The 14,686-nt window shown below is 40.3% G+C and overlaps 1 protein-coding gene and 1 non-coding gene across 6 annotated transcripts in view; both read left to right on the top strand.

Annotated features, from left to right (window-relative positions):
- Nucleotides 1–14,686, top strand: part of CERS5 (ceramide synthase 5) — a 33,546-nt gene that overhangs the window by 14,835 nt on the left and 4,025 nt on the right. For 3 of the 5 annotated variants that reach the window (XM_028144351.2, XM_054719091.1, XM_008140667.3), the window contains exons 2-8: nucleotides 1,199–1,304; nucleotides 5,971–6,101; nucleotides 6,790–6,847; nucleotides 8,821–8,871; nucleotides 9,849–9,941; nucleotides 11,775–11,903; nucleotides 12,002–12,108. In XM_028144351.2, coding sequence (XP_028000152.2) covers nucleotides 1,199–1,304; nucleotides 5,971–6,101; nucleotides 6,790–6,847; nucleotides 8,821–8,871; nucleotides 9,849–9,941; nucleotides 11,775–11,903; nucleotides 12,002–12,108 — 675 coding nt within the window. Of the gene's footprint in view, nucleotides 1–1,198; nucleotides 1,305–5,531; nucleotides 5,572–5,970; nucleotides 6,106–6,789; nucleotides 6,848–8,820; nucleotides 8,872–9,848; nucleotides 9,942–11,774; nucleotides 11,904–12,001; nucleotides 12,109–14,686 lie in introns of those variants that run through there. The other 2 variants (XM_054719090.1, XM_054719089.1) reach the window with 2 other exon arrangements.
- Nucleotides 7,685–7,819, top strand: LOC114231319 (small nucleolar RNA SNORA51). Its single transcript, XR_003617272.2, has one exon. It is a non-coding gene; the product is annotated as a small nucleolar RNA SNORA51 (small nucleolar RNA).

A 14,686-nucleotide genomic window follows, 5' to 3' on the forward strand; every position in this document is an offset into this window, starting at 1 on the left:
AAATGCAGACCAAGAAAATAGGTCAAGAACACTCCATCTTAGGCCTCCCAGTCATATTTTTATCGGACTCCCTAAAATGCTAAGAGAGCTAAAACTGGTTTTGATTTATTCTCAAAATGACTACATGGAGCTTTTCCTAGAGCTGATTAATACTCACAAAAATCTATGGTTGTGGAGAAGCAGGAGATCTTTCTTGAAGAAACAAGGACTAGTTTCTCAAATATCTAAAAATTAGGAATGAATTACAATTAATGATAATACTATGTAATCTTAGATATAGAACAAAAATCTTAGAAATCACCTCATATAACACCTTTTAGATGATAAAACCAAGACTCAAGATTTAAGTGACTTGGCCAAATTTATATGACTTATTAGTGGTATAATCTAGGGCAGGGATTGAATACTAATAGGTAATTTCTTTCTCACCCTAGTTTCCTTATTTCTTTCTTCCAAGTATTTTCATAATCTTTTTATTAGGCAGGAAGGTGACCATGACCCAGGATATTTGTAGTTAGGAAGAGCTCAGCCTCAGTTTTACTTTTCCCTCCAATTAAGATCTTCTTGATATATATATAAAAAAAAAACAACACTACCATTTATTAAGCACCTCCCTGGTTCCAGGGTCTTCACATACATTATCTCATTGGATACTTACAAGATTCTTCTAACATTGTAATGGTCACATGAATCATTTGGGAATCTTGTTAATGGAGATTCTGATTATGCAGATTATTCTGGGATGGGGTTCAAGATTCTGCAGTTCTAAAAAGCTTCCAAGAAAAGCCATTAATGCTGTTGGTCTGTGGACTTTATATTGAGTAGCAAAGATGTTGGTTGATATTATCTTCATCTTATGGATGAAAAACTGAGCCTTACAGAGATTTAATAAACTGTCCAAGTTCATACAGGCAGTAAGTGGTAGACTAGTGATTTGACCTAGGTCTTTCTGGCTTTAAAGCTCTAGATGTGATGAGGGAAGCCAGGGAAAAAATGGAAAGAGAGCTTATGACCCAATATTTCTTAAACAGGTCACTTCTCAAGTAGGCCAGTGGCAAAATCCAGGATAAAATAAAAAAGTCTTGGCTCCCAGCCAGCTGATTCTCCTTTTTCCTCCCCATCAGTCCCCTAATCAGGATCTTTCCTCCTGATTAGCAAACCATATTTAGATTTGGCTTTTGGGCTTTCTCCATTACAGGTTTATTGCCAAACCCTGTGCACTCCATGTTGGCATCCAGGACAGTGGTCCTTATCAGCCCCAACCCAATGCCATCCTTGAAAAGGTGTTCATATCTATTACTAAGGTAAGTGGGCAAACAAACAGCGAGGATTCATATGAGGGATTGCCCCATAGGGCAAGGGAAGATAGAGAACAAGTATCTCCCAAGTGTAAGAATAGGATGGGATGATCTTTCCCATTTGGGTAGTCCTTATACTAGGTGTACCAGTTAATAATGTGGATTTTTTTCAATAGATGGAGTTACACATTGTTGATATATATGCGATTTGATATGTATGCTATTTTGTTGTATTGACAGCAAGCTTCAAAACTTCATATGTCAAATTTGCTGAAGGTGTTAACATCATAGATATTTTTACATTTAAAAATGTCAAATTTCATGCCAAAAAAAGAGCATTTGTGGGAAGTTTTAATTCATTACTCTATTTTGAAGAAAAAGTTATCGTATACTTCGGGAAACTTATGGTGAATGTGCTCCATCTCAAGATACTTGTGAACGCTGGTTTAAACACTTTAAAAGTGATGATTTTGATGTGAAAGGCAAAGAACGTCCAGGTCAACCAAAAAAGTTTGAAGACCAACAATTACAAGCATTATTGGATGAAGATGCGTGTCAAACTCAAAAACAACTTGCAGAAAGATTAAACATTGCTCAGCAAACAATTTCCAATTGTTTACAAGCATTGAGAAAGATTTTAAAGGAAGGAAAATGGGTGCCACATCAACTGAACAAAAGACAAATGGAAAACCGAAAAGTCATCAGTAAAATGTTGCTTTTGTGGCACAAAAGAAAGGCTTTTTTGCATCGAATTGTGACTGGCAATGAAAAATGGATTTATTTTGAGAATCCCAAATGCACAAAATCATGGGTTGATCCAAGTCAACCATCAACATCCACTGCAAGGCCAAATCGCTTCGGAAAGAAGACAATGCTCTGTGTATGGTGGGATCAGGAAGGTGTGGTGTATTATGCGCTTCTAAAACCAGGTGAAACCATTAATACTGATCGCTACTGACAACAAATAATCAATTTGAACCACGCTTTGATCGTGAAACAGCCAGAATGTGCCAGAAGACACGGCAAAGTAATTTTGCTTCATGATGGCGCACCATCACACACTTCAAAACCAGTTAAAGCCGAAACCGGTTTGGCTCAGTGGATAGAGCGTCGGCCTGCGGACTGAAAGGTCCCGGGTTCGATTCCGGTCAAGGGCATGTACCTTGGTTGCGGGCACATCCCCAGTGGGAGGTGTGCAGGAGGCAACTGATCGATGTTTCTCTCTCATCGATGTTTCTAGCTCTCTATCCCTCTCCCTTCCTCTCTGTAAAAAATCAATAAAATATATTTAAAAAAAAACACACAAAAATAACAGTTAAAGACATGTTAAAAGATCTTGCCTGGGAAGTATTAACCCACCTGCTGTATTCACCATACCTTGCTCCTTCAGATTACCACTTGTTCCGATCAATGGCACACGCACTTTCTGAGCGGCACTTGAAAACATACGAAGAAGTGGAAAATTGGGTCTCTGAATGGTTTGCCTCAGAACAAGAAAAGGGAGAAACCGAGATGGTGGCATAGGTAAACACCTGAAATTGGTGCCTCACACAAACACTTCAAAACTACAACTAAAAGACAAAACAGACATCATCCAGAACCACAGGAAGGCTGGCTAAGTGGAAATTCTACAACTAGAAGGGAAGAGAAAAGCACACTGAGACTCAGGAGCTGCGGAAGTAAAGTGCAGAGGTACGGAGGTGCGCGGCACGCGGAAAGGGCTGGCAACTGAGTACGCGGCTGACTTTTTCAATCCGCAGGGAGACACAGGCTCCCAACTGCTCTGAACTCCAGTTCCAGGTGAGACTCTGGGGACCCAGACTCATACGGGGAGAAACTGGACTGTCTGACACTGGGTGGAACTTGAGGGCAGCTTTCTCTCAGAGATGCTTGCAGCGATTACCAAGGGACACTGAGACCCGGGGACCTCTTAGGGCAGGGCTGACGGGAAGCCATTGCTGTTTGCTCCGCCCTGAGACTCCGACCCACCCAAGCTGTGCTCAGAGGCTTTTGCATATGAATGGCCTGTTCCTTGGAAATCTAAACTTACCTAACAAACTGAAGCTTGGTCAGAGACCCAGAACATCCAAAAGAAGGCCCAAGGCCCCACAGCAGCTTGCATTGCTTCACAGCTGGGCCTCATCTGGGTCCCTCCAAAACTCAAACAAAAAAGAGGAATCTGCAGATCTCTCCATAGCTCCTGCTGGGTGGCCTCAGGCAGAGGCTAAATTAGCACCTCCTTGGAGATCCAAGAGCCAGTGTACCCAGGGGTCAGAGTAGGACCATCCAGATTACAACTCCTCAGATCCATAAGGGACACACTCAGGGGGCAGACTCAGTGAGCACCAAAGCCCCACTGAAGCAAGTCTTGCCTCATAAGGGTGTCTCCAGCACAGAAGTTCTCCCATCGTAGACACAGCTGATCCTCACAGCCAATTGGCCTGGAGGTCAATTCCTCCCACTGATACCAACAACAATCAAGGCTTAACTACAACAAGACTGTGCACACAGCCCACAAAGGGGTGCACCAAGAGTGTCCACCTCAGGTAACTGGGGAGGCTGAACCACTAGGCCCTATAGGACACCTAGCACACAAAGCCACTCTATCAACTCAGGGAAGCAGCCAAAATGCGGAGACAAAGAAACAGGTCACAAATGACAGAAATGGAGGAAAGCAAACTACTGGATATAGAGTTCAAAACCATGGTTATAAGGTTTTTCAAGAATTTTCTAGAAAAGGATGATAAATTTAGTGAGACCCTCGAGGATATGAAAAAGGACCAACTAGAAATTAAGCATACACTGACTGAAATAAAGAATAATATACAGAGATCCAACAGCAGACTAGAGGATCGCAAGAATAAAGTCAAAGATTTGAAATACAAAGAAGCAAAAAACACCCAACCGGAAAAGCAAAAAAAAAAATAATAATAATTCAAAAATATGAAGATAGTGTAAGGAGAATCCGGGACAACTTCAAGCTTACCAACATCCGAATTATGGGGGTGCCAGAAGAAGAGAGAGAGCAAGATACTGAAAACCTATTTGAAGAAATAATGACAGAAAACTTCCCCCACCTCGTGAAAGAAATAGACTTACAAGTCCAGGAAGTGCAGAGAACCCCAAACAAAAGGTATCCAAAGAGGACCACACCAAGACACATCATAATTAAAATGCCAAGAGCAAAAGACAGAGAGAATATTAAAAGCAGCAAGAGAAAAAACAGTTAATTACCTACAAGGGAGTACCCATACGACTGTCAGCTGATTTCTCAACAGAAACTATGCAGGCCAGATGGGCGTGGCAAGAAATATTCAAAGTGATGAATAGCAAGAACCTACAACCAAGATTACTCTACCCAGCAAAGCTATCATTCAGAATTGAATGTCAGATAAAGAGCTTCACAGATAAGAAAAAGCTAAAGGAGTTCACCACCACCAAACCAGTATTATATGAAATGCTTGCTGAAAGGTATTCTTTAAGAAGAGGAAGAAGAAGAAAAAGGTAAAGATAAAAATTATGAACAACAAATACATGTCTATCAACAAGTGAATCTAAAAATCAAGTGAATAAAAAATCTGATGAACAGAATAATCTGGTGAATATAATAGAATCAGGGGCATAGAAAGGGAGTGGACTGACAATCCTCGGGGGGGGGGAGGGGTGTGGGGGGTGCGGGAAGAGACTGGACAAAAACCATACACCTATGGATGAGGACATGGGGGGGGGCGGGTAAGGGCATGGGGTGGGGTGAGAACTGGGTGGAGGGGAGCTATGGGGGGGGGGGAAGAGGAACAACTGTAATAATGTGAACAATAAAGATTTAATAAAAAAAAAAAAAAAAGTTCTATTGGGATGGTATCCACAAATGACGTGAAATATGGGGAAATGTGTAGCTAACAATGGACATTACTTTGAATAAAGCACTTTTGATGTTTCTCTTGAAATTATCGTGTTTTCTTTGATTACAAAATCCACCAATATTAACCGGTACACCTAGTAGCTATGAGAAGAACTTTATCTTCTCAGAGAAATACCTTTGGGCCAGGATCTAAGTCAAGTTTACATAATTTGAGTTTTAGGCCTAGCAGCCACTACCACCCCTTGCTCCCAGACAAATCATATTTTAATTTTGTTTTTCCCTGCTCCAGCTTTTGTCAGTATCTAGTTACATAATTAAGATGGGGACCGATAGCCTTTGCAGTTTGGATTTTTAATATTTTTTTTACTCAGCTTGGGCTGGAGGGAGAAGACCAAACAAGGACGTATATAGGTGAGTGATAAAGGTCCTTGATGTGTGAAATAGTATTTTTGTGATGTGTGAAAATGACTTTTTTTTAAATTGTTTTCAGAGAGGAAGGAAGAGGGAGAGAGAAACATCAGTAATGAGAGAGAATCACTGATTGGCTGGACGCCCACACTGGGGATCAAGCCCGAAAACCGGGCATGTGCCCTAATTGGGAATCTAACCATGATCTCCTAGTTCATAGGTCGAAGCTCAACTACTGAGCTACGTCAGCCGGGCTGAAAATGACTTTTGAGATGAAACCTGGAAAGATAACATCACTTAAGCCACTATAGTTATCACCCCCTTTGCCACTGAACTAGTCAAGAGATTTAATGAGATGTTTGAAGAAAAAGGAATGTTCTGACTCTGGTCATATATCTACAGTATCCTGATGAGAAAAGGCTGGAGGGCCTGTCAAAGCAACTGGACTGGGATGTCCGAAAAATCCAATGCTGGTTTCGCCATCGGAGGAATCAGGACAAGCCCCCAACGCTCACTAAATTCTGTGAAAGCATGTAGGTGTGCAGAGGGAGGTGGGGAGTGAGGAGAAGGGAGGAGTGTGAGTGGACTGAGGTTTTCTTTTTGGAAATTACTTGTATTATTAGGACAACAGTCGATGAATGTGCAGGGCTAACTATATTTATTATAGGCAGGAAAGAAGAGCACGGGGAGACTAGTCACCCTTTCTTGGACGATCTTGCCACTAAGCTAAATGTAGTTCCCTTTCCCAAATACATAGATTGGGAGTGAATTCCTGTAACTGTACTTACGTTGGTAGACATGCACACCCTTGTACACCTTGATAGCAATAGTACCAGCTTGCTCTAAATGGACTTTTTGATGGGCAGCATCCCTTTTCTGGGCATACTATACTTATTTCACTGGGTTTTTACTAATTCCCTTCTGGACACAGAGCACTGTATTTATCGTTGTGCAAAGAAAATATTAGGCATTATTATCAAGGAGTATGATATGGAAGAAAAGTTGATTAAAGCCAGTATACACTTGTGGAAATCTATTTTAAACAGCCAAAAGATGTCTCCTTTGACTTTTGCGGTAACAGTATTTGTTCCTATTATGGGGACTTATCTTCTTTTTCACCAGTAACTATCTTATCTCCAAATCTGCTATCTTGACTTCTTTAGCCCCAAAGACTTTCTTTTGAGTGAATATTCATCTAACCTCTACTCTTTGCCCACCCAGGTGGAGATTCACTTTTTATTTATGTATATTCTGCTACGGAATTAGATTTCTTTGGTCGGTGAGTGTGAACTTCCTCTGATCTTCTTTTGGGTTCTAATCATGCCCACATCTCTAGAGAATAATTGGTATTGATTAAATCAGCATAAGCACAATGGTTTACAAAGCACTTGACAAAAAACCTTATTCTTCCAAGGATGAGACGGTTACAGAAATGGAGTCAGTAACTCTTTAAAGTGGGTAAAATTGGTATAATTCCTGCTTTTCAGTTAGTTGCCAGAGTCAAGGAATTTCAGATTTTTTGATTTCTGATTACATGTTTTTTATTTCACAGCACCACCCTATTTTTCTAAATGATATAATTAAGGTTTCAAAATATATGAAGCAAAAAGAGGCAGAACTAAAGGATGGGGATAGACAAATACACATCAGATTGTGTATACTTAAAGATTTTAATACTCTCATCAGTAGTTGACTAAATCACTAGACAAAAAATATCACTAAGGATATAGTTTTGTACAATACAGTCAAACAATTTGACCTAATTGACACTTAAGAAGAACATTACACCAACAGCTGAAGAACATATATAATTTTTTTTAATATATTTCATTGATATTTTACAGAGAGGAAGGGAGAGGGAGAGAAAGTCAGAAACATGGATGAGAGAGAAACATTAATCAGCTGCCTCCTGAAACCCCCCCTTCCCCCCCACACTGGGGATGTGCCTGCAACCAAGGTACATGCCCTTGACCGGAATCGAACCTGGGACCCTTGAGTCCGCAGGCCGGCGCTCTATCCACTTAGCCAAACCGGTTAGGGCGAACATATATCATTTTTAAGTGCACATGGGATGTCAACTAAGATAGACCATGTGATAGGCCAGATAATAAATCTCTGCCTCCTGGTGCTTACTATAGGCTGTGTTCTTATACTGACTGTACAAAAAGAGGAAGCAGAATAAACCCACCCCTTATATACCTCAGCCTAGGCCCTTTGTCTGGTCTGTATTGTGACTGGAAGGAGGGCATGGAGAATGAATGAATGAATCTCAGTAAATCTTAAAATACTGAATTCTTACAAAATATGTTCTCTGATCATAATAAAATTAAATTAGAGATCAATAATAATAATGAAATACCCATAAAATGTTTGGAAGTTAAACAATTCTGCTACATAATCCGTGGATCAAACAAGAAATCAGAAGGGAAATTTTAAAATGTTTTTAATTGAACGATGCTGAAATTACAACATGCCAAAATTTATGTGATGCAGCTAAAGTATGCTTAGAGAGAAATTTACAACTTTAAATGTTTATGTTAGAAAAAGAGAAAGCTTTAAAATCAGTGATCTAATAAGATCTGGAAAAAGAAGAACAAAGTTAAATCCGAAATAAGTTAAAGGAAAGAAATAATAAAAAAATAAGTAAAAATTAATGAAATAGGCATTAGACAAACAATGGAGGAAACTAATAAAGCCAAAAGTTGGTTCTTTGAAACATTTGATTGAATTTGATAAACCCCTCGAAAAAAGAAAACAAATCAATATCAAGGAGAAAAAGGGATTATCGCTGTAGACACTGAAAGGATAATAAGACAAGATTATGAACTATTTAATAGTAACAAATTCAACAACTTAGGTGAAATGGGCAAATTTCTTATAGGACATAATTAAAACTCCATTAGAAGTTATTACTTTTATCTTTTGAATCTTTGACATAGAGATCTTTCTCTTGGTTAACAAATGGAATTATTATCTTCCTGTCTTCCTGTCTCCTCCTTCCCAGGTGATGATGCTTTCAAAAACTATCCTAGAGCTCTCCCTGCCCTTATTTACCTCAAAGCATGATTTTTCTATTTGTAATAACACTTTAAGTCCTAGAAGAGAAATCTAGATATTTATTTAGCCTTCAAGGATTTCTAAATTCTGTCAAGAGGGATTACTTTTCACCCTATAGCATAGAGAGAACAGGATTATATAAGTGAGCCATGGGAGAATTCTGAAGACTGACCTGGATTATCTGTTTTTTCTTAGTCACCTTGGTTTTGGGACACCCGACAGTGCTGGCATAGCTATCCATATCAGGTAGGATCGGAGCATTTATGTATGTGTATAAAATAGAGTAGGGGACAGTGCAATCACAGGACAGATAGCACATTTCCTTGGTATTCTTAAGGGATTAGGGGCTGAGTCTCTTTGAGTCATATATAAAGGGTATCTATTTCTGGGGTCCCCGTAGCTGTGAAATCCAGGGATCTTTTTTTTCCAGTTCCCCATTTTATTCACTATATTCCCCTAATTGGGCTGGAAACAAAAGCAGCTTTCTGGCACTTAATGAAGTGCTTTCTGGTTCAGGTGTCATTTTTGAATCAAGGGTAACTTGGAGTCCCCTTAATCTATACTATAAAAAGGTCAGGAGTGGAAGAAGGAAAGGCCTAAGTATATTTAATCCCTTAAAAAGCATTAATTGCCCAGAATTTTAGATACACTAATTTGATTGCGCTGTAGTATGTATTAACTTTATCTGATCTCTAAAAGATGAGAGCTGAACATATATATCCTATATAATAAAAGCCTAATATGCGAAGTGTCCGACTGTTGACCAGTCGCTATGACGCGCACTGACCACCAGGGGGCAGACGCTCCAACTGGTAGGTTAGCTTGCTGCTGGGGTCCAGCCAATCGGGCCGAACATGCCCTGGAGCCCTCCCGCAGTCCCTCCCCAGTTCGATCATGCACCAGTGGGGTCCCTCGGCCTGGCCTGCACCCTCTCCCAATCCGGGACCCCTCAGGGAACATCAGAGAGTCGGTTTTGGCCCGATCCCCTCAGGCCAGGCTGAGGGACCCCACTGATGCACCAGTCCATGCACCAGGTTTAAGTCTCCATACCAACCCAAAGCCTGTTGTTAGCTATTAAAGATCTTGGAAGATGATGAGGAGAAAAGACTTAAGTCATTTCTTAAGTTTTTTATGGCTCTTGGTCCTCCAAGGCAGAGATAGTTGCAGACATAGAATGAATCTTTGACTAGCTGGTATTCTAACTACTTCTTTCTCTCTTTCAGCCTCTCACAAGTGGGCTTTATTACTATTATATCATGGAATTGGCCTTTTATTGGTCTCTAATGTTTTCTCAGTTTACAGACATTAAAAGAAAGGTAAGGACACTGGTTCCCTCGATTCCTCCTTATTGCATCCTCCTTCCTAGCAGCTACCATTACTGCCATTGTGATGAATTCTCTGTCCTGACTGGGACCACAAAAGAGGGAGAAAGTAGGTTTGATGGGACTATTAGTTCTTTGTAATGTTCTCAGAAATGAGACTTGACTAATGAAGAAGTATATTTGAGGCCTTCAGGGTAGCCAAGATGAGAACAGTTAACAAGCTAAGTGTACCCTTTTCTTTATTTTTCTCCAAGGCTCTTACATGTGTAAAGCTCAGGAAACTAGTCAGAACTTAGGGATAGCAAGGCGTGATACAGGACAGGCCAGAATCCATAAAGGCTAAATTTGGCTTTTGCTTGGCATTAGGGGCCCTTGTTCTCTTTCTGCTTTTCCTTCTTGGTGACCCCACTTACTCAGAATTTCAACAGGAAGGGGTTCTAGATTATTTTGTTTACCATTTCCTTGCTATTATTTAGGAAACAAAGATTCAGAAAAGTAAGTTGACTTGTCCACATAGTGACAAATTTGGAAATGACTTAAGTTTTTTATAAGTAGACAATTTTCACCTCTTATTGTTGTCCACCTGACATAATGTAGTTCCAGCAGCTCTAGTCCTAATCTGTTACTAACTTATGGTTATTTTTGGTGAGAAAACCAACGTTAGCATTTATGGGAATGGACTGAAACTAATCTGGGTTGTTGATTTTTACATAACCTACAAGCTTGATACTCCAATCTGGTGCCTTTCACTCTCCTATGGTCAGGAGACACAGGTTCCCTTATTAAAATTTTGTTTTAATACATGACACAAATATAAAAGTTTAAAAATGTACTAGAATGTATACTTTTGAACCCATCCTCAACTCAAGAACTAGAATATATCACTGTATCTGTCTATGTGGAAAACATAACTTTTCATCCTTGTTTCTCCTGCCTTCTCCCACCTTCTGTCCCTCACTGGGCTAAGAAGTATTTATTAGCTATGTCTGATAACTCAGGTATTTAGAGATTTCTTCAGGTCAACCCTTGGCATTGGAATCCAAGAAGAAATTAGAGCTTTTTGTTGTTGTTTTTGTTAATCCTCACCAGAGATATTTTTCCCTTTGATTTTTTTAGAGAGAGTGCGGGGGCGAAAGACAGAGAGAGAGAGAGAGAGAGAGAGAGAGAGAGAGAGAGAGAGAGTCTGGTAGAGACATCGATGTGATAGAGACACATCGACCAACCGGTTGCCTCCCACACATGCCCCGACAGGGGCTGAGACCCGAACCTGCAACCTAGGTATGTGCCCATGACCAGGAATTGAGCTGACACCCTTTGATGTGCAGGCTGGCGCTCCAACCATTTGGGCCACACTGGCCAGGACTAAATTAGAGCTTTTTAACCTGCTTTAAGCTATATTAACATAGATTATGGGTCACTGATGTAGAGAGTTTGGGTCAAATGCTAGGCAGCTTCTTTTTCTTCAATATATTTTATTGATTTTTTACAGAGAGGAAGGGAGAGGGATAGAGAGTTAGAAACGTCAATGAGAGAGAAACATCGATCAGCTACCTCCTGTACACGCCCTACTGGGGATGTGCCTGCAACCAAGGTACATGCCCTTGGCCAGAATCGAACCTGGGACCCTTCAGTCCAGTCCGCAGGCTGACGCTCTATCCACTGAGCCAAACTGGTTAGGGCCTAGACAGCTTCTTAATGGAGAGTTTAAACAGAATGGAACTTCTAAGGCTGGGATAAGATCTTCAGAGAACAATGCAGGGCATTGAGTTGGCTAGCGTCTCTATGGCCTTGCCTATACCTGCTGCTTCTATTTCCATTCCTTCCTAGGACTTCCTGATCATGTTTGTGCATCACTTGGCCACCATTGGGCTCATCACCTTCTCATATATCAACAACATGGTTCGGGTAGGAACTCTGGTCATGTGTCTACATGATGCCTCAGACTTCTTGCTGGAGGTAAGACCCTAATTCCTTTTCCCTTGTTATTCCTCTATTTCTCTCCTTTGCTTCCTGAGAATGGGCTTTCTCCTCAATTTAATTCTTCTTTTCTCCAGGCAGCCAAGCTGGCCAATTATGCCAAATATCAGCGTCTCTGTGACACCCTTTTTGTGATCTTCAGTGCTGTTTTTATGGTCACTCGTCTAGGAATCTACCCATTCTGGTAAGTGTTAGAGCTGTGGAGCTGTCGTAGGAATGTAGCTAATGATACCTTTTGTCAGTTTAGGGAGTAAACCACCAAGAACCTGATGCCCTGCTTTTTCCTTGACCTAACCTAACCTTTATGGATTCTCACAGGACCTCAGTTCCCTTGCATAGTATTTCTAGTGAGGCATAATCCAGACTCAGAGCATCCAACTCACTGGCTGTGGCTTTCCTGAATCATCTCTGAGGAACAGTCCTCATTTTATGTCTAAGTAATTCATTTGCTTTCTTTTGTGCTGATTACAAAATTCTCAGGCTCTTCTTGCTTGTTTTCCTACTCACACCCTCTCTCCCACCCTGATAACACATACACACACACACACACACACACACACACACACACACACACACACACGCCTCTCACTTCTACACTCACTACTTTATGGTACAAAGTCAGTTGACTCTGTGGATTGGAGATCACGCTTAGTCTGAGGGAATTAGCTACCAACTATTCTATATGTGCCTGAGGATCTGAGTCCTAGGATCATGATTAAAATTGCTGTCCCAGTTTTGTGCATATTTGAAGTGATCAAGAATATAACTTATTCCGTTAGTTCCTATGGTTTATACAGTGGAACCTTGATTCTTGAACTTAATTCTTCCAGAAGGCAGTTTGAGAAGTGGCTTATTCAAAAACCAAATCATTTTCCCCCATTTTTAAATTAGTAAATTGAATGAATTTGTTCCAGACCCCCAAATGATTCCCTCTTTTAACCTTTCTTATATGTAGTACATGTCTAATGTACTGTTTAATCTATAAACACTTTACAAACAAAAAGGACATGAAATGTAAATGAAAATTTAACAAAAAGGAAATGAAATGTACAGTAAAAAATAAAAATTTGCATACATACTAGAACTTACCTTTAATGTTGAGAGCTATTAATGACTGAATATGGAGAGGAGGGATGGAGGGATGTTATTGTTGGGAAGGGAAGTCCTTCCATAAAAAACTTATCTCTTTTGTCTCTTTGCTCCACTAGAATTTGCTTCAGGCTCCCTGGGCCTCTGTCTCACTAAAAACTTATTCAATGATGTTTGTTTTTATCTGCATTTTAACACTTGTCTGAAGTGAAACACTGCCTTGTCATTGAACAAGTTTGTTGCATGATTTGCTGCTTCTTTGTCAGGGTGATATTTCTCAATAAAATTTTGCATTTCTCCTCATTTCCCAAGCATTTTCTTGATTAGTGAAGTAGGAATATCCCTTCCCTTCTTCTCTGAAGAGAGCTCTTCAGCTGCTGTATGTTGCTGTTCCCTCTGAAGGTCAGCTCAGTGTTGTGGTCCTCCACATCATCATTATCCACCTCCAAGCCATGGACTTGCCCAGAGACACATTATCCTCCACAACAGACATAGGCTTATCCTCAAAGTCTCTTTCAGCAACAGACTCAGGCCACAATTTCAGGCCGATTGCATGGTCCTGGAAGACACTTCCCCCTATGCTTTGTCTGTGAGCCTCAAGCAAGTGAGAATGTTAAAATGTTCCTTCCAGAACTCCCCAAGAGTTAAATTAGTTTTAGACATCACCTCAAAACATCTCTGAAACAGTGCCTTTGTGTACTTCTTAAAAATTAGAAATGACCTGCTGGTCCATGGGCTGGATAAGAGGAGTTGTGTTAGGTGGCAAGAACCTAACAGTGATGAAGCTGTACTCCTCCACCAACTGAGCCTCCAAGCCTGGAGGGAGGGAAGGAACACTGTCCACTACAAGAAGTGCCCTGAGTGGCAATTGTTTTTCCCAGAGGTATTTCTTCACACTTAGGGCAAACATTTCATGAATCCACTCAATAAAAAAAATTGCCTGGTTACCCAAGCTTTGCTATTAGCCCAGCACATCACATTCAACTTATTTTTCATGACATTATTTTTCTTGGAAACTCACGTTTTCAGAATGATAGACCAGTAGAGGCTTCAATTTAAAGTCCCTACTTGCATTCCCACACAACAAAAACGTCATCCTGTCCTTCATTGGCTTGTGTCCTGGCAGTGACTTCTCCTGTGTGATGTAAGTCCTTTTTGGCATTTTCTTCCAGAAGAGGCTTGTCTCATCACAATTGAACACTTATTGGGGAACAAATCTCTTGGCCTCTACATATTCTTGAAATTCTGTCATGAAATTATCAGCATCTACTTTGTTAAAGCTATCAGCCTCCCTATGCCTGACTACACTATGAATGCCACTTATTTTCTTAAATTTATCAAACTACCCCCTACTAGCCTTAAATCACTTTCAACACTCATTCCAGGGATATCTTTTAGGAGGTCAGTATGCAGCATCTTCGCTTTTTCACATATCATTGTCTCCAAAATGCTACATCACTGGCTAATTGCTTTTCATTTATCAAAATCAACAACAATTTTTCTACTTATTCATTTGCCTGTGATCTTTGTTTCATGAGCACTGTCACATCTTTAGCAACATCAGCTCTCTTGGTGGCCTCTTTATGTTTTAAAATTGTACTAGTTATTGATTTCACCATGCCATACTTGGTAGCCAAATTAGACATGCAAATACCTCTCTCATACTTGGCAAT

This window comes from Eptesicus fuscus, chromosome 7 (genome assembly GCF_027574615.1).
Source record: "Eptesicus fuscus isolate TK198812 chromosome 7, DD_ASM_mEF_20220401, whole genome shotgun sequence".
Taxonomy (NCBI): domain Eukaryota; kingdom Metazoa; phylum Chordata; class Mammalia; order Chiroptera; family Vespertilionidae; genus Eptesicus; species Eptesicus fuscus.